The sequence below is a fragment of the Megalobrama amblycephala genome, linkage group LG23 (genome assembly GCF_018812025.1).
Source record: "Megalobrama amblycephala isolate DHTTF-2021 linkage group LG23, ASM1881202v1, whole genome shotgun sequence".
Classification (NCBI taxonomy): domain Eukaryota; kingdom Metazoa; phylum Chordata; class Actinopteri; order Cypriniformes; family Xenocyprididae; genus Megalobrama; species Megalobrama amblycephala.
The window spans coordinates 18,604,297-18,624,699 of NC_063066.1; the positions used below are offsets into that span (position 1 = coordinate 18,604,297).

General features: G+C 38.4%; 1 protein-coding gene across 3 annotated transcripts in view; it reads right to left on the bottom strand.

Annotated features, from left to right (window-relative positions):
* Positions 1 to 338: 338 nt before the first annotated feature.
* The window catches only part of LOC125259363 (A disintegrin and metalloproteinase with thrombospondin motifs 2-like), a 196,322-nt gene continuing 176,257 nt past the window's right edge, over positions 339 to 20,403 (bottom strand). Inside the window, exons 16-23 of one of the 3 annotated variants that reach the window (XM_048176979.1) lie at positions 15,341 to 15,421; positions 15,074 to 15,237; positions 14,823 to 14,988; positions 12,838 to 12,970; positions 12,064 to 12,271; positions 11,851 to 11,980; positions 10,528 to 10,617; positions 339 to 3,724 (exon numbers count right to left, since the gene is read on the bottom strand). In XM_048176979.1, coding sequence (XP_048032936.1) covers positions 2,115 to 3,724; positions 10,528 to 10,617; positions 11,851 to 11,980; positions 12,064 to 12,271; positions 12,838 to 12,970; positions 14,823 to 14,988; positions 15,074 to 15,237; positions 15,341 to 15,421 — 2,582 coding nt within the window. In that variant the 3' untranslated portion in view covers positions 339 to 2,114. The remainder of the gene's footprint in view (positions 3,725 to 10,527; positions 10,618 to 11,850; positions 11,981 to 12,063; positions 12,272 to 12,837; positions 12,971 to 14,822; positions 14,989 to 15,073; positions 15,238 to 15,340; positions 15,422 to 20,403) is intronic. The other 2 variants (XM_048176980.1, XM_048176981.1) reach the window with 2 other exon arrangements.

Consider the following 20,403-nt stretch of genomic DNA (forward strand, 5'->3'; position numbering starts at 1 on the left):
GGCCAATATTGTATTGGCGTTCTGACAGAGAACCTGTAAGCGCTGGACGTAAACAACATACCAGAATGACACAGAACAGAAGATATTGTTGAAAAATGTCGTTATTTTTGTTTTGTTTTTGAGCACAAAAAGTATTCTTGTCGCATCATAAAATTAAGGTTGGACCACTGCAGTCACGTCAACTATTTTAACAGTGTCTTTAGTACCTTTCTGGACCTTGAAAGTGGTTGTTAAATTTCTGTCTATTGAGGAATCAGGCAGCTATCGGATTTCATCAAAAATATCTTAATTTGTGTTCCAAAGATGAACGACTGTCTTACGGGTGTGGAACGACATGAGGGTGAGTAATTAATGACAGAATTTTCATTTTTGGGTGAACTAACCTTTTTAAGGTAACTTAATTAAACAGCTGTAAAAAGTTTGTCAATTATTTAACATGTGAGTTGCATATACAATTTTTTAACAGCAAAATGTGCAGAGAAGAATAATAAATACAAAAATGAAGGTGATATATACAGCATATGTTTGTTTTAGCGTTTAAATGAAAAAGATGTAAACTTTAAATTAAAATAATTCTATCAAAATCTAAAAAAGTTCTGTAAAAGCACAAGAAAATGTATAAGAGGAATGTGAAACGAAACTCTTGCAATATAGAAAATTTATTTCTGTTTTTGACATTTTCTTCTGCTTTTTACATATGGAGTCTTAGAAGTCTTTGGGAAAGGCTGTAGAGCACTCATAATCATTAATATCTCACAAATAAAAATATATATCTTCTTGACCTGATTTAATAAAGTTTCAGCATAAGCTTGCATACTGGTGAAAGAAAATATAATTCACAAGCATAAAATTAATATCTGTATGGCGCATCCCTGAATTGTTCTTGTCAAATCACTCACCAGTGAAAACAACTGTGTAATTTTTCTCATCACAGATACATGCAAGTCAAAACATATGAGACAGCGATATAGGTAAGAATATTGAGTAATGGAAATGTCTTAACTGCATGTCATGTCTGGTTATACACACTTAACTCTGATTCACTTCTCTGGGGTAATTTAGTGCTATTCATTTTACATACTGAAAGAACATTTACTGTACATTAAGTACTTGCAGATTCACTTGTTGACTCTCATATTTTTTTTCCAGTATATTCACAATATATTGTCACCATGGGTTCCATATATTTTCCATATTTTTTGTAAAATAATCAGACATTTTTATGATAAATAGCCAACAAGTATATTTCAGACTGGTGCCAAATGAAAAAAAATAGTACACCATTTCTATACCGTAATTTACCAATAATACAGTATGTGCCTGTTGTCTGTATCTGTCATGCAAATGATAATTCATTCAACTCTTTCTATGGTTTTTAGTTCACCCAAACATGAAATTTCTCTCACCATTCACTCACCCTCTTGTTGACTTCCCTTTCTTTTTCATGCTGTTTTTTTCCATTCATTATAAGTGGATGGGGACCAGAAGCAGTCAGGCTTCAAAACAAAACAATAAAAGTACCATAAAAAAAAAATCTTGATGAACCGTATTTGAATATCCTGAAATGTGAATATTTAGGATTTATGTTTTATGATCTATTATGATATTGTTTGTTGAAAATGACTTGTTTCTTGCATAAAGCAAATGGCTTCGAAAGACTTTGGAAAATTACTCGTATGATGCTTTATTGTCATTCTGGGGCTTGATAGCTCCACATATCCATTTAAATATATGGTATGGAAAACTATGTATAATGTTCTACATCAGGAAGAAAGTCATACAGTTTTGGAATGACTTGAGGTTGAATAAATGATGACAGAATTTCATTTTATGGCTGAACTAATCCTTTAAGATGATAAATCACTTCGAATTAGAAGATCCTTCAGTGAAACCTCCTAAAGGGACATAGTTGAGTTTCAAAGACACTGTGCAAACACATGCTAGTGGTTTTGTTCCACAAAGATCAGTTTGCCATGTCATTAAAAGAGGGAAAAGCATCAGTTCATTAAATATTTTGGCCATTTTTCCAGTTCTTGACCCAAGCACCAAGATGAAGTCTAGATTCAGAAGTAGCATTTGGCAGCTGTATCTCTATAAGAGAAACTGGACAGGGTTCAAAACCCCTGTGCTCTTTTCATCCGTCTCAAAAAGTTTCGCTTCTCCTCAAGCAGTTCCTGGATGCGCTTATTCCGTGTTTTCTCACGCAGAAACACGCGGCCTCTCCTGGGGATGATGTTATTTGGAGGAAACTCGATGTCCAACGGGATTATTCGATACGGCATATCGATAGCATTGCTCTCGCTCGTCTCTTCCAAATTATTCGGCCGTCTGCTTGTCTTCTCTGTGCTGGATGCTGTTGTACTTGACTGTGGTGTACTGGAAGTTGTAGATATAGAAGTTGTTGCCATTGAAGCAGGTTCTTCTGTGGCAGTTGGCACCTCTGCTATAGATGTCACTGGGATGCTGTGGACCATCTTGCCTGAGGTTGTTAATTCGTTTTCATTCACACCATACTCTGTCGTTGACCGCAGTTCCGCACCATTGCCCACATCTGGTGCACTACTACTCCCATCAAACTCTTCAAAATGGACGGTGGTGCTGGAAATGAGGGTGGCATCTTTTACATCATTTAAAATTATGGGGATAACAGTGCTAACAGGTAATTTGGTGCCCAAGGTTGTTAATTCGTTTTCATTCACACCATACCCTGTCGATGACTGCAATACCACACCGTTGTCCACATTTGGTGCACCACTACTACTGTCAAACTTTTCAAACTGGACGGTGGTGCTGGAAATGAGGGTGGCATCTTTCACATCACTGAAAATTATGGGGATAGCAGTGCTAACAGGTAATTTGGTGCCCAAGGTTGTTAATTCGTTTTCATTCACACCATACCCTGCCGAAGACTGCAATACCACACCATTGTCCACATTTGGTGCACCACTACTAATGTCAAACTTTTCAAACTGGACGGTGGTGCTGGAAATGAGGGTGGCATCTTTCACATCGTTGAAAATTATGGGGATAGCAGTGCTAACAGGTAACATGGTGTCCGAGGTTGTTAATTCGTTTTCATTCACACCATACTCTGTCGTTGACTGCAATACCACACTGTTGTCCACATCTGGTGCACCACTACTCCTATCAAACTTTTCAAACTGGATGGTGGTGTTGGGAATGAGAGTGGCGTCATTCGCATTACTGAAAATGATGGGGATTACAGTGCTAACAGGTAATTCTGTGCTGTTTGCCATGTCATTACCAGGTGCAGATGTGTTCCTAGTTGCTGTACTAATAGCGAAGGATGTGCTCTGTTCTGGAAGGAAATCTGGAGTGGCGTGCTTATAGATAGGAGTTGTAGTATACGGAAAAATGGGCATTGTCGTGTATCCGTGAGGATCAGCTGACGTTGCTAAGGCTGTATATAACCAAGGTGTGCTCACAGAAGTGGCACTTTTCCCTTCTGTTGTTTGTAGAAAGGCTGCTGTGGAGGTCCATGGTGTGGTGGACTCTGTGCGTGTGGGACTCTGAGTTGTGGTCGATCGTCCTTTAGTGGTTATTTTTGATTTGGATGGTGGCCTACTTGTGATCACAGTGATCTTTGTGGAATTGTCAACCTTGCAGGATTTGCAGCACATGCGCTGGAAGCCCGGAAGCGAACAATACTGCTGCAGCGCCTCCATGCGACAGAACGTAGAACGGTCACCATGACAACGCAGTCCTGAAAAACAGGAGAGGGTCATGATAAGACAAATGTATACACTGAAATCTTACTTAAGCAACAAGCTAAAATACAAAGGTTACACTACCAAAATTAAACAAAAAGGCTAACCTTCAAGCAGAAAAGGCTTCTTAAGGCAACATTAGCAAGTTCACACTTTTTACAATCTATGATAAATATATAAAGAGGATCTTATTGACTATATGTGAAGCTAAGTAGATAAAATATGTCTTCTAAACTTGTTTAGTGCTTTTGACAAGAAATTTGAGCACGAAATAAGCAGAAATAGGGGGAAATCTTGAGAGAAGCATGAGTTAAGGAAAAGGCAGATAAGAAGTTATGAACTGACCATTAAGCAAAATCTGTCAAGATAGGGATCTACTGTACACTCCTGGGCAAAAAAATAAAAAAAATAAAAAAGGCCAAGCCAAAAATGGCAAAATATTTAGTGGTCTTTTAATGGTCTTAAAGGGTTAGTTTACCCAAAAATTAGAATTCTGTCATTAATTACTCATCTTCACGTCGTTCCAAACCCGTAAGACTTACGTTCATCTTCAGAACACAAATTAAGATAGTTTTGATAAAATCGGAGAGCTTTCTGTCCTTCTATAGACAGCTATGCAACTACCACATTGATGCTTCAAAAAGTTCATAAAGAGATCATAAAACTAATCTGAATTGAGTGGTTTAGTTTTCTGAAAAGACTCGATCAGAACAGATTGAATTTAGGCTTTTATTCACATATAAACATTCATCAACTCAACACATCAGTTGTGGTAAACAGAAGCTCAAGCATGTTCGCTTCATTCTCGTGTTATGTAGCACATTTGAGCTTCCGCGTGAACCAATGAGGTTCATTCTTGTGTGTTATGCAGCACGTTTGAGCTTCTGCAAGAGGTTTGTTCTCGCGCATCAAGCAGGTTCTGTTGAGTTTCTGTTTGTTCGCTGATCAATGTTGATATGTGAATAAAAGCCTAAATTAAATCTGTTCATCATATAAAGCAATCGAGTCTCTTCAGAAAATTTGGATTATACCACTCAATTCATATGGATTAGTTTTACAATCACTTTATGAACTTTTTAAAGTGTCAAATTGGTAGTTGCGTTGCTGTCTATGGAGGGTCACAAAGCTCTCAGGTTTCATCAAAAAAATCTTCATTTGTGCTCTTAAGATGAACGAAAGTCGGGTTTGTAACGACATGAGAGTGTGTATTTTTTTTTTTTTTTACTTGTTTACTTAAAATAATATTACTTTAGCCTATGTTAATGTATGCCTAATGGATCAAGTTATTTCTGAGTTCAGCTTTCAATTTTTGCAGTGGATTGGAAAAATAAATGTGATAGCTCGAAAAAATTAAATCGATAGCCTAATAAATCATGGATTCGCTAGTGTTGTCTGCAACGCTAGGCTGCATGAACATGCAGTGTGTCTTTTTCTAATGGATCTCATAGCTATAAGATGAATTTCTGTGTGTGAGGTTACGAACGTTTGATCTTTTTTACGTGCGTTTCTCAAAAATGTACTTTTCACAGGAACGCACAAGCAGCCTACTTGCTGAAGTGCTGAAATGTCAATCATTCATCACTGTAACCTCAGTAGCTACATCCTTTTGGCGTAATGTTATTTATCTAACTATAAGATGATTAAAGGTGCCCTAGATTCAAAAATTGAATTTACCTCGGCATAGTTAAATAACAAGAGTTCAGTACATGGAAAAGACATACAGTGAGTCTCAAACTCCATTGTTTCCTCCTTCTTATATAAATCTCATTTGTTTAAAAGACCTCCGAAGAACAGGCGAATCTCAACATAACACTGACTGTTACGTAACAGTCGGGGTGTACGCCCCCAATATTTGCATATGCCAGCTCATGTTCAAAGCATTAGACAAGGGCAGGACGTCTGGATGTGCACAGCTGAATCATCAGACTAGGTAAGCAAGCAAGGACAATAGCAAAAAATGGCAGATGGAGCGATAATAACTGACATGATCCATGATATCATGATATTTTTAGTGATATTTGTAAATTGTCTTTCTAAATGTTTCGTTAGCATGTTGCTAATGTACTGTTAAATGTGGTTAAAGTTACCATTGTTTATTACTGTATTCACGGAGACAAGAGAGCCGTCGCTATTTTCATTTTAAAACACTTGCAGTCTGTATAATGCATAAACACAACTTCATCCTTTATAAATCTCTCCAACAGTGTAGCATTAGCCGTTAGCCACGGAGCATAGCCTCAAACTCATTCAGAATCAATGTAAACATCAAAATAAACACTGTACTTACGCGATTAGACATGCTGCATGACGAACACTTTGTAAAGATCTATTTTGAGGGTTATATTAGCTGTTTGAACTTTTTTATGTTGTTTAAGGCAAGCGCGAGCTTTTGGGGTGTGGAGCACGAGAATTAAAGGGCCACACACCCTGAATCGGCTCATTTCTAATTATGCCCCAAAATAGGCAGTTTAAAAAATTTTAAAACATCTATGGGGTATTTTGAGCTGAAACTTCACAGACACATTCAGGGGACACCTTAGACTTATATTACATCTTTTTTAAAAAAAGTTCTAGGGCACCTTTAAAGTTTATTTTTCTAAATATTCAAGGTAATTATCTAAATAATTAAAAGTTATTTCATTATTTTTATCTTTTCTTCAGGGATATTCACCAATCAAGCGATGCTTTTTTATCCTCAAACCCTAAATGTTGTAAAGATGACAAATAAAAGGAGCTGGGATGAATTTAGAAGTTAGAAGCAAAAGGAACAATGATATCACTTTCCCAACCTTTGTTTTATTATTCTTAAAAGTAATCTAAAATCCATGCTGATGTCACTCGTTGAAATGGTAAAAATGTGGAGCTAAAGTGGAGTCTAATTATGGTAGCAACCATGCGTAGAGTCCATTGCATGTAGAAGTGCGGAGTTAGAGAGAACTTAGAAAAAGTGTGATAACGTTGACAAAGAATTGTTTTAAATAATAAAATTTTGTTATATGCCCGACAAAGTTTACAAAAATTCATGTCTTCTTGGGTCCATTCTAAAAAAAAAAGCACATTTATTTTAAATTCCCTGAGACAGCCACTATGCCGAACCCAACCTGTGTCCGAGGCACGCGTCGAAGTTTTGGACCCGCTCGGGTCTCGGTTTTCGGATACAAGTGGACCCGTGAAGACCTCCCACACAATGACACCTCTTCCTTTATCCTTCACTGTGGTAGAGATGCATTTATTATTATATTTCTCACCAGATTTTCAAAGACGCTCTGGAGCATCACCAACCTGTGTTCCACTGTGATTCAACTTCCCATATTCTGTCAAAAACTGCATTTTGTCTTGATGTTTTTCTAAGACATCAGTGGCTTTTTAAGTAGTGCATTTGCTTAAATTTCACTAATTTCCTGACCAATAATTTGTGGTTAAGATAATTAAAAGCTTAGTGTTTCGCCATTTTGGGCTTGGCCTGTTTTTGCCCAGGAGGGTATGTGAAGCTAAGTAGATAAAAGCTTGTTTTGTGTGTTTGACAAGCGTGTTTGAGCAAGAAATAAGCAGAAATGTGGAAAAAAAATATTTATAAGTTAGATGCATAGTAGAGGACTAAGCATGTTGATGAATGGTTAGTTAAAGCTGTAGTCCGTAAGTTTTGCCTCTTTTTCACCACCTCTGTTTGAAACCTGCAATTGCAGTTATTTGCGGAATTATCATCTTTACGTGGGTTGTGCCTCAGCACGGCTCCTCAGTGTGGATGAATCTAATGTTTGCTGTCTGTCACCACACCGGTGTGGATAATGTACTTCAGAATCACAGATTGTAGTCTTGAAGTATGACCAAAATAAGAATTTTCACTGGAAAAAGTCATCTGAACAAACAAGTAACATGTCAGCCACTTTTGTTCTGACCAACTGAGGGGAAAAAAAAGCATTACATCAAATCACGCTACCAATGGTAATTAAATCTAACGATCGCTTAGCTCGGATCACGTCAAACCGTGCAAATTATTATTATTGTTATACTTTGTTCTCAAATTGTTAATGTTAACATCATCAGCATTGTGGCTGTGTATTTAGTGTGTATTTGTGTTATCTGTAGATTTTAATTTCTGTACAGTCTAATCTCTAACATTAATTTGTCCTACCATACATGACACAATCCAAATGATAAGTTTAATTTCAGCCGCTGTGAGAAAAGGCTATAAATGATCCGCCTCACATGCGATATAGCCTACTAGCTGGGACTCTTTCTTTATGTAAACAGACATGACGCAATGACGCAAAGACAAACGGTGACATGCTTGAATTTCCTGCAGAGAAAACCCACCAGTACCACCTGAATTATAGAACTATTATTACAAGCTTACCGTTGTGAATCAGGAATCACACTTTCAGAGAGATAGACAGAAAGCAGAGCACCAACACAGACAGGGAAAAGCCAGAAGAGAAGATTTCTGTTTTTATAACACGTTTTTTTTTATTCCTACTTTTGCAGTTGATCATGACAGAAACTGAAACAATGAAATGCACTCCCACCCCCCTTTAAACATACAGATAGAGTTATCTTCTTCAGAAAAATAAATCAACTGTATTGAAAGGTACAAGGTCACAGTAACTTTGGTTAAACACTTCATTACTTTGAGAACAATTAATCCATTGGTAATTCAGATGAACAGGTAAATAAATAAATAGGTCATTAGTTAAATAAAATACAGGATTTCCATGATGATGTAAAAACTGGCATGGCACATACAAGTGTCATATATTAAACATTTACAAAACATTAATAAAGTTTCCCTGATAAATCAAAGTGCATATAGACGCAGTGCACGTAAGTCCATCTGAATGTTCCCCAGACATTTCCCCCACAACAGCCAGCCAAGACGCAGTTAGGCCAGTGAAGTAACATGACAGTTACTCATAGTATATAATATTAGCATTTTTTTTTTCTTATAAGTAAGGAGATAACAGTCATAAATGTTATTAAATACAGTAAACACCAATGTTTATTTACAGTATCTCACTGCAAGGTCTGGCTTTTCCTAGTGTTTTCTTCACGGCTTTGAGCATGAAAATTCGGATAGCTCGCTACATAGTCACAACAGAAATGTGTTTCACGATACAATGACAAGTCTGAAGTGATAAAGAGATGCTGAGTGTAAGTTTCCATTAAAACGCTCTCCGTATCCAATGGGTTAGCCACTGTTTTCGGATGTGTGTGACGATTGGTTGATCAGTTGGTTCTATTTTAGGTTTTGTTTGAAGCTGCCTCTGGTTTCTGTGCGCTAAGCCATCACTTTCACAGATAAATGCCGATACATTCAATTGTAGTGTAAGGCATTGTTCTATGTCTCCCCTTTCCCATCCCCGCCCCACCCACCCACCCCGTAAAGAATGAGCTCGGATGCGGATGAAAGTTCATGAGGTATATTTATGTGTCGTTTGTCTTTCGTATGGCCACTGGTAACCAACGTTAAAACACATGCTGGCAGACGGACACACACTTGTGTCGGAAACACTCGCACACACGAAGGCATGACGGAAAAGCACGTCAGTCTCATAACCACATGGATATATTTAATGTGCATGAATCCCTCTCGTTCAGGATGAATCCAATAAAATGAAATCACGTCTCTCTGAAAATAAAATGAAGAGGCAACTGGCTGAGCGAGTCCTGCATAATATAGGTCTTCCCCTTCCCCCGAAACACTTAACTTCTGTTATTAAATAGCAATAGTTCTGTATTTATGTAAAATCAATAAAAAAATACACGTAACAGTCAAGAATTAAAGCAATCAATAGCAGTCAAAATGTTAGGCTAATAAGCTACAGCTTATTCATGGTAAAACAAATTATTAATATTTCATATTATTGGTACCCATATAGATTTATAGTCATATATAAATACAAATATATTTATATGTTTGTTTAAAGTCTGCAAGCACAAATAAGCTGCATTTATTGAATTTGTTAACAGTCAAAGAGAGGATGGAGGATGAGGTGGTTATGGCATTGAAACGTGTGTAATAAAGCGACCCTGTTTAGCAAGTTCCACCTCATGCTCACCATCGGCCACCAACACGCATGATGGCGGTTCAACAGTACGTCCAATGTTAACATCTTAACTTGTTAGTTTGAGTGTTTGTTTTTGTCCCATTGGTTTTCGAGAATGAACTAGGATGTGGAATGAGCACTTAGCAAAGATTTCCTCATTGTGACAAGTTCACAATCACAATAAAGCTTTTTTTTTTTGTCTTTTGTTTTTCTTTTTTAATCTTTTAGCCACTTTTCATGTTTATTTTTTTCCCCTTCAAACCTGCAGCTCAGACGGCGCCTCTGTAAAACAGCGTCCGCCTCGAGAGCGTGAGCCATATAGAAACAGCTTGCAGAGGGCAGTGATTCAAACAAACGCGTCGCCCCTGCGGAAACCTCAGCGCAATCATTAGCTCCGCAAGCTGCCCGTCCAACCACAAAGCCCATCCTTTAATGAACATCCCCCAAATTTTTTACATGTTTTGTTTTGTCAACAATTCTTACTGGCCAGCGTTCACAACACAGAGCTCCACAAAGGAGAGAGAGAGATAGAGCGAGAGACAGAGAGAGAGAGAAACAGAGAAACCTCCCCCTATCAGAAACGCCCCGTAAAAGAGGACCACCACCCAGGAAAAAGAGAAGCGTGCAAGCCTCAGAAGAGGGAGGCAGTCAGGGGAGTTTGCCTTGTAAAGCCAGGCAGAGTGACAGAGAGAAGATCCAGCTGAGAGAGCTGAGACAGCGCAGCGCGACAACGTGGCTGGAGAGAGACGCTTTACTTGACATCCTCTGCACGGGGGATTTGGGGTCGTGACGTGACAACCACTGTATCAGGAAGTTGCCGTGCTTGTTGAAGTCGGAAGTGCTCCCTGTTGCATATGGGAAGAGGAGGGAGTGGGATCGGGAAGGAGAAAGCCACGGGAGACGGAGAGAGAGAAAGCAAGAGAAAACTCATCAACTATATTAGTGCATTTGTTAATGTCATGAATTAGTCTGTTATTTCTGCACTAAATCAGTACAGAAAATACAACTTTTATTAATAACATTAATAAGCAAGCTTGACAGATCATTAGTATGTGTACATTCAAATAATCCCAATTGACTAAATTTCAAATATGAATACTTGGCTTAATATATTTTTACATTCAACATTAAAGGGTTAGTTGACCCAAAAATTAAAGTTCTGTTATTAATTACTGACGCTCATGTCGTTCCACACCCGTAACACCTTCGTTCATCTTCGGAACACAAATGAAGATATTTTTGATAAAATCTGACGGCTCAGTGAGGCCTCCATTGCCAGCAAGATAATTAACACTTTCAGATGCCCAGAAAGCTACTAAAGACATATTTAAAACAGTTCATGCGACTACATTGGTTCAACCTTAATGCTATGAAGCGACAAGAATACTTTTTGTGCGCCAAAAAGACAAAATAACGACTTTATTCAACAATATCTAGTGATGGGCGATTTCAAAACACTGCTTCATGAAGCTTCAAAACTTTACGAATCAGTGGTTCGGAGTGTGTATCAAACTGACAAAGTCATGTGATTTCAGTAAACGAGGGTTCGTTACATCATAAGTGTTTCGAAATTTCACTGGTTCACCACTTGATACACTCGTTATTTCGCTATTTCGTATTGTCGTCGCTTCACAACATTAAGGTTGAACCATCGTAGTCACATGAACTTTTTAAATATGTCTTTAGTAGCTTTCTGGGCATCTGAAAGTGTTAATTATCTTTCTGGCAATGGAGGCCTCACTGAGCCATTGGATTTTATCAAAAATATCTTAATTTGTGTTCCGAAGATGAACGTCTTACAGGTGTGGAACAACATGAATAATTAATAATGACAGAATTTTAAATTTTGGGTCAACTAACCCTTTAACCCCTCCAACCAACCATCCCAAATTATATATAAGTCCTGCCCTACACATTTTTTCTACTCGAATATCTTGTTTCGATACATCATTTTACAGAAAATGGGCTTCATGTTGACTTTAATTATGAATGTACTAATCTGTTAGACATTTTGGGTTGTTATTTCAGACTTATTAATGAAAGTGACAGAAAGCGTGACCACAAAATGGAATACGAACTTGGGCAGGGATCCATTCTGCAGGGTCTTAATGCAGCTGGTTTGGAGTCCAAACAGAGTCCAATGGTGTTGTCACGGGTGTGGCAAAGCACCTGCCTCTCCTGCGTGCCATTACCACACGTCACTGAGCACTAAAACAGCACACACAGAATGTCAAACTAATCCAACGCCCAGATTTATACTGATAAAAAACAAAGCATGTTCATGTCTGTACCTGTGACCAGGGGCCAAGCCTCCACTCAGCAGGGCACAGGTTGCGATTGCAGTCTCTGCGGGATTCTGGACGCTCGTCGCTGCAGTAACGACTGCGGATGGATTTGTACTTGTCGTCGACCAGAGGCTGGACGCAGCGTACAGAGCGTGTCTGAGTGCCTGTCTTCCCACAAGACTTACTGCATTCACCCCACTCTCCAGCCACCCAGCTAAACACATACAATCAAAGACACAGTCACAGTTTATTCAGAAAAAACAGGTTCTAATTTGTCATGTGTAAAGCAAGAAACAACAGTATCACAATGACATCTACTGGAGATAGATGATAGTTACAGAAATCTAGACCACAAAATGTAAAATATGTTTAGGGAATGCTAGTTTTAAAAGTAATGTGGGTTTTAGATATTTTTTTGCAATAAAATTGTATTGGTTATTTCTTTAAAAGCCTTTCTGGATCCCATTGTACATTAAATCACAGCAAATAATGTATCACATTTTTGACAAATGTTAATTTCTGTGTTGCATCCCATGCACTGATGATTAGAAACAAAAGGTGATAACAACGGCAAAGTTAAAGGTGGGTTTAAAATCCAGAATAATACCATTAACATGTAAAGATAAAAGAATACTTCAAAACATAATCTGATTAAGCAACTTGTGTTACTCCCAAAACTGAAAATATGAATAAAAAATAACAAGAATATCCTTGTAACTCATATAACAATACACGATACTCTGATTTGGAAATGAAAGCTCTTGTGGTGCACAAACTCACATAGGCTGAGCACACTCTCTCAGGTAACAGTCTCTAAATAGGGGTGGAGGTTGCTTGATTTTCTCACAGAACCTGCGATGGACCATCCTCATCTCTGTGTTTTTACGGCAACCGTAGCGTGTCATCTGAATGCCTGTCCATAAGAATGAAGTGAATGAAATATTCATGAACATGAAAAGAGAAATTCAAAATAATGTAATCAAAATAAGATATGCTAACATTCTATTGGACTAAATATTGTCAGAATTGGGGGTCAAGTCCATTTTTTGGAGAGAAAAAAACACAGTTTTGTTAAAAAGATAAAGGAAGTGAATCAAATACTCATGAACATGAAAAGATAAGTACAATAAAAAATAATGTAAGCTAACATACTATTGTACCAAATATTGTCAAAATTGTTCTTACAGAAGGTTTTGTAAATAAATAAATAACAGGAGAACATGAATAGAGTGCTGCAAGGATGATATATTTCTGTAGGCCAAAAGCTCCCAAAAAACACAGAATTAGCATTCTAGCACTTCCAATTCCATTGTCCTAAAGTCAATAGTTAAAAAAAATAAAATAAAAATAAAAATAAAAATATGGTTTCTGGTTAAAGGGATAGTTCACCCACAAATGAAAATTATCCCATGATTTACTCACCCTCAAGCCATCCTAGGTGCATATGATATGATCTTCTTTCCGACGAACACAATCGGAGATATATTTAAAAATATCCTTAGTCCTCCAAGGTTTATAATGGTTGTGAATGGGGGGTCGCGTTTTGAATCCAAAAAGAATGGATCCATCCATTTAAAAAGAAATACATATGACTTCAGGGGGTTAAAGGTGCCATCGAACATTTTTTTTACAAGACTTATATTACATAAGTCTAAGGTGTCCCCTGAATGTGTCTGTGAAGTTGCAGCTCAAAATACCCCATAGATTTTTTTAATTAATTTTTTTAACTGCCTATTTTGAGGCATAATTAGAAATGCGGCTGTGGCCCCTTTAATTGATTGCGCTCTCTGCCCCCCTACCGAGCTCTCGACTCTATCATTGCATAAACAAAGTTCACACAGCTAATATAACCTTCAAAATGGATCTTTACAAAGTGTTCGTCATGCAGCATGTCTAATCGCGTAAGTATGGTATTTATTTGGATGTTTACATTTGATTCTGAATGAGTTTGATAGTGCTCTGTGGCTAACGGCTAATGCTACACTGTTGGAGAGATATATAAAGAATGAAGATGTGTTTATTCATTATACAGACTGCAAGTGTTTAAAAATGAAAATAGCGACGGCTCTTGTCTCCGTGAATACAGTAAGAAACGATGGTAACTTTAACCACATTTAACAGTACATTAGCAACATGCTAACGAAACATTTAGAAAGACAATTCACAAATATCACTAAAAAAATCATGTTATCATGGATCATGGCGTCTGAGCTTACAATACTCCTATATCCTGCGTCATACATCGCGTCAGATTATTACTCATTTGGCGCAAATCGACTTGGGCATTCTGCATACGGTCATCCGTCGGAAGCTAGTTATTTGAATTTATAAAGTTGTAAATATGGATATTCTTCTTACAAAAACACATTGTTTTGCTTCAGAAGGCTTTATTAACCCTCGGAGTCGTATGCATTCGTTTTTTATATGGATGGATGCATTATTTTTAGCTTCAAAACGCGACCCCCATTCACAATCATTATAAACCTTGGAGGACTAAGGATATTTTTAAATATATCTCCGATTATGTTTGTCTGAAAGAAGATAGTCATATACACCTAGGATGGTTTGAGGGTGAGTAAATCATTGGATACATTTCATTTTTGGGTGAACTATTCCTTTAAATGCCTGAAATAAGGTCTGCGATTAACACTTAGCAAAGGGTCAGTTATAGTAGAAACTTATTAGAGATGTAGGGGAAACTCATATGCCTACATCTATATCAAACTATTCTGAGACAAATGATTGTGGGTGTTGAAGTGAACTACCTCCTCCACAGGTCTTGGAACAAGGTGCCCATCTCTTCACCACCCAGGAGTATGGCACAGCATTATCAGGGACCATGTTATTCTCATTGGCACTGTCACTTGGTCTGTCGTTGTCAGTGATGTATTTGATCGACACTTTCACTTTGGCCGATCCGTGCATTCGGATCTAGTACACAAATAAAAACAATCAGTTAGGACAAGTAAAAAGAGTGTGTCCATTCATGCGTGTGTGAATTCCTATGGGAAATTACCATGACAACCACATCGTTTTTCAGGGGGCCATTGGTTTGAATGGTGTCCTTGTTGTTTTTATTCTCATACTCCCATTCCAGTCCTTTTTCGATAACTGAGCGCGTCTCTGGGTAGTCTCCATGTGCGTTGAGAAAGAAATCACCCGACGCTTTATTCCTGATAGCTATTCAGTGAAAAAATGAAGAGAAAGAGCCGTAATTAAGCAAAAACAGTGACCACTTCAGTGCTTACTAAATGAGCAATTACAAGAAAAGATCAGGCTTCACCTAAAATGTGAGTAGTCCCATTAAGTTCCTGGATGAAGAGATGTCTCGCCCCTCTGGGAACTTCAAGCACCTTAATGACACCTAAACCAAATGCAAAACATTTTCAAATCACTATTACTACCACTATTATTATCCAACAATACTCTAAGGCCTGGCTTCACAGACAGCGCTTATATTAAGCCAGGATTAGGCCTTAGTTCAATTAGGACATTTAAGTAGCCTTTATGAACAAGTGCAAAATGGTTTTATTTTTATGGATGCTTTCAGTATTGAATTTTGAAACCAACATTTGTTTCTTGGAATTTCCACTAAGGTTTCAACTTTTTCTAAGCTGAACCCCTTAGATGTCAAATATTTGAAGTACCCCCTAAGATTTTAAGTTTATATCTCAATAATTTAATGACACAATTTCAGAATTAACCAACATCAGAGAACCGTGACAGATGTTCTCTGGTGTTGGTTAATGGTCACATGACATACAAGTAAACAGATAAAATATTTTTTTTTTTGTGTTTTATTTTGAAAATTATTTATATATAAGGCTGCAAGGAATTATACTGTGATTATTCTGTGATTATATATTTTGAATTAATATGACATTTCATTTAATTTGAAAATGTCTTATTTTGGTACTGCTGAGGCATCCAGGAATAAAGAACAGAAACTCTACTGCTAATGTAAATAGTTACTTTAAAGGGTGTTCACACTTGGGTTCACTCTTTATAAGAACCAACTAACAATACAAGTTACAATATTAATATTTGGACCTATAGCCTACCCTTTTTTCAAATTCTTGATTTTCGTTTTTGGAGTCTACTAGAATAGGTTTTCATGCTTGAATGTTCAAAAAACACATATTTTACATTGTTGCAGCACCTCTCTTCCCAGTCTGTCAGTAACTCTCTGTTCAGTTCTGGTTTCTATGAAGCCTCTTCTTCTAAAAAGGGCAATGTGCTGGACCAATGTGTTGTGATTGGTCAACCGCTTCGAGCGTGTTTCAGAAATGTCACACCCCTTAACATAAGTGCAAGTTTCAACACACTACTAACTCAGCTCATTTCTTTTTTTTTCTTTTTTTTTTATGTATGCTTGGTCGGAAATTATTTAAATGAGGAATATTGTGATGTGTACGTTCCTAGAAGACAACTCAAGACTACAATCGAGGCATTTCAGGTAGTTCAGTTGCTTTGTAACTTTGCAGACCTTTTTCATGCTCAAACAGAAACTTTACACAAAGAAAGTTGAAAATGTAAAAAATCATAATTGGATTTGATAATCGCAATATAATAATCACATCACACTTTCAGTTTTAATGTTTTTTTTTTATTAATTGTGCAGCCCCATTTGTCTATTTTAATGTTACATTTTATTAATTTTTTAGCTTTTCATCAACTCACAAACCCCCTGCATTTCACTCACGAACCCCCAGAGGTTCAAGAAATCTGCATTTGGGAAACCCTGGGTTATGGTATTGGCTTTTGTAAATTTGAGTGCAAGATGTAAAAAACATTTTGTAAAAATGATTACCTTATCGAATCAAAGGTATCCACATTTTATGGTATGAGACATAAACCACAAACATTCTTCATTGAATTATTCTATGTTCAGTCATAATTTGCAGGACAGTAATAAAAGGCGGGTTCAAGAAAGCTGTGTTGGTTTCTCAGTTATGTATGTAAGCTGGGAAATGTCTCGGTTACGTACGTATGTACGTTACGTCAGGACTGAATGGACAAATTGTGATCTCGTCTGAGAGCCCAATCACCTTTGAGTGTAAACTAATTGAGCCAATTAACATTGGCATGCGAGATTTGCATCGCACACTCCACCCTGCGGAGCGGGTATAAATGAAGAGTGCCTGCAGTCGCACAAAGTTTTCGGTGAGGAGCTGAGACGGTGTGTTCAGGCCGTTTAGCAATGGTATAGCAATTGTGGCGATGGAACGTAACATACATTACATACAGTACATAACCAAGACATTCTCTTTCAGTCAGTCACGTTCGATTTTACGTCAGAACTGAACTGACGAATTGGGATCCTAAAGAACCACTATTGCAGCCCCCTTGCACCTGCTGTGGCGGAAGAAGGACAGAGCTTAGATGGAGAATTGTCTATCACTGCTGTTCCATACAGTGAGACACTGGATAACACTGGGAAAGCATACCCCCATAAGGGAATACTGCAGAGACACATCCTGCATGTAGGAGGTATTATTTGGAAATTACATATATGGACTGGCCAATCAGGGCAGTGCTACATATGGAAGGTCCCTGTGGTAGACTCAGCCTAGTTGGATGAAATCTGAGCAGAGTACAGAGCAGAGACAGCAGAGCAGCTCTTCCAGGAAAAGACATGGGCTTGCCATGAGGGAAGCTGTACCGTGGAAGAATACACGTGGGATGACCCAGTTGGGGGAATCACAATACATGGGCACCTAGACTAGCACAGGGGCTGACCTTGGTCATACACACAATTGCTAGACCTGGTGCCTGATGCTCTACCACGTCTGACTGCCGAAGGTGCTGGAGGAACTCAAAGCAGGGTTCGCCATGAGGGGAACTCACCTGTGAAGCAGATAAGCGCATGTATCTGGTGCGTAGAGGGGAATGGAGCAGCAAGCTTGAACGACACAAAGTGGGTTCTGGTGTTTACTGGCTACTTGAGTTCAATACTCGAAAGGACACAAGTGTCGAGAGGCTGGTCCAACAGCACATCAAATCCAGCCTCCCAGACACCTTCAACCCACATTAGTTTGCATACAGAACCAATAGATCCACAGAAGATGCCATCGCTACTGCCCTGCACACAGCATTGCTCCACCTAGAACGCCATGGTAGCTATGTGAGGATGTTTTTTATTGACTATAGTTCAGTGTTCAACACAGTTATCCCTGACAGGCTGGTAGCCAAACTGCTGGACTTAGGTCTCTCCTCATCTATCTGTCACTGGATTTAGGACTTCCTGACCAACCAACCCCAGAAGGTTAGGCCCCCATTACTCCTCCACCTTAATGCCCCACAAGGTTGCGTGCTGAGTCCACTTCTCTATGTCGTTTACACTCATGACTTGTACACCAACCCATTCTACCAACACTATCATCAAATTCGCAGATGACACGACCGTAGTTGGACTAATCTCAGGAAGAGAGGAAAAAGCTTACAAAGATGAAATTCAGAGACTGACAGAATGGTGTGGGGTAAATAACCTGGCCTTGAATGCTTCTAAAACAAAAGAGCTCATCATTGACTTCCGAAAGCACAACACAAACCTCACACCTCTGCACATTAGCGGGGTCTGCGTGGAAAGAGTTCCAGCCTTCAGATTCTTGGGCATGAACATCACTGAGGATCTCTCCTGGAGCACAAATACCTCAGCAGTAGTCAAAAAAGCACAGCAGCGACTTTATTTCCTGAGGATTCTCAGAAAGAATCACATACAAGAGCAGCTGCTAGTGTCCTTCTATCGCTGTTCTATTGAGAGTATGATAACTTACTGCATCTCTACGTGGTACGTAGCTTAGTGGCAGACTCTTCAAGGGGTGATCAACTCAGCACAAAAATATCACTGGCTACCCTCTGCCTTCCCTAAAAGATATATACTAGGGATGTCCAGATCTGATCACGTGATCGGAAATCGGGCCCGTTCATGTGGTTTCAGACTCGATCGGAATCGGACGTTACCTCCCGATCAGGACTCGGATATATATGTATATATATTCTCATTATTTTTAATACATCTATAGTGATGCGGTGGCACAGAGTTAGGCCTGTTTCACACTGCAAGCGTAAGCGGCGTGTGAGTAGCGCATATTTTTTTCAGCGTGCATGTCAACCAACGGATGCATTCACACAGGCAGCAGGAGCAGCTCGTAAAGCGTCAGGCAGGAGCGTCGCGTAAGCAGCAGTGCCGCGATCGTCTCGGCACCGAGTCTCTGCTGACGCGTAATTAAAGTGAAAGCACACTTTTGATGGACAAAATAAATATAATTTCACACAAAGTGTTCAAAATGCACACAATACGTATGTCTAATGTGTTTTAACAAGAATTTGAGTATGACAGAAAAGAAAATTAAGAATCAAAAATAATAATAGAAGATTTACCCATTTAAACTTGTTTTTTTATTATTCAGTTTGGGTTAAAGTATGGTGTATTATAAAAAACTAAAGTAAACTAGCCAGAAAATATGATATATATAAACATTATTTTAGTTATTACACAGACTGCAGCATAACCAAATCAAACCAAATATATTTGTTTTTATATTAGCCTTTTTTATATTTACTGTTGCACTAAAGTGAAGTGAACAATTTATGTTATTTATTACTTGATTGTTCAAGCTACCTCACAGAAGTGCTCTGTTTGTAATTAAATAAAAAATAAGGAAAGTCCTGGATCTGTTTTTTTTTTTCGCTCTTCTTTATTCTTTTTTTGATGTATTATAGAAGTATCGGATCGGGACTCGGTATCGGCAGATACTCAAAATCAAATGACTCGGACTCGGACTCGAGGGCAAAAAAACCTGATCGGGACATCCCTAATATATACATATACACTATATTGCCAAAAGTTTTGGGACACCTGCCTTTATGTGCACATGAACTTTAATGACATCCCATTCTTAATCCGTAGGGTTTATTATGGTGTTGGCCCACCCTTTGCAGCTACAGTATAACAGCTTCAACTCTTCTGGGAAGGCTTTCCACAAGGTTTAGGAGTGTGTTTATGGGAATTTTTGACCATTCTTCTAGAAGCGCATTTGTGAGGTCAGGCAGTCATGTTGGCGAGAGGGCCTGGCTCGCAGTCTCCGCTCTAATTCATCCCAAAGGTGTTCTATGAGGTTGAGATCAGGACTCTGTGCAGGCCAGTCAAGTTCCTCCACACCAAACTCGCCAATCCATGTCTTTATGGACCTTGCTTTGTGCACTGTTGTGCAGTCATGTTGGAACAGGAAGGGGTCATCCCCAAACTGTTCCAACAAAGTTGGGAGCATGAAATTGTCCAAAATGTCTTGGTATGCTGAAGCATTAAGAGTTCCTTTCACTGGAACTAAGGGGCCAAGGCCA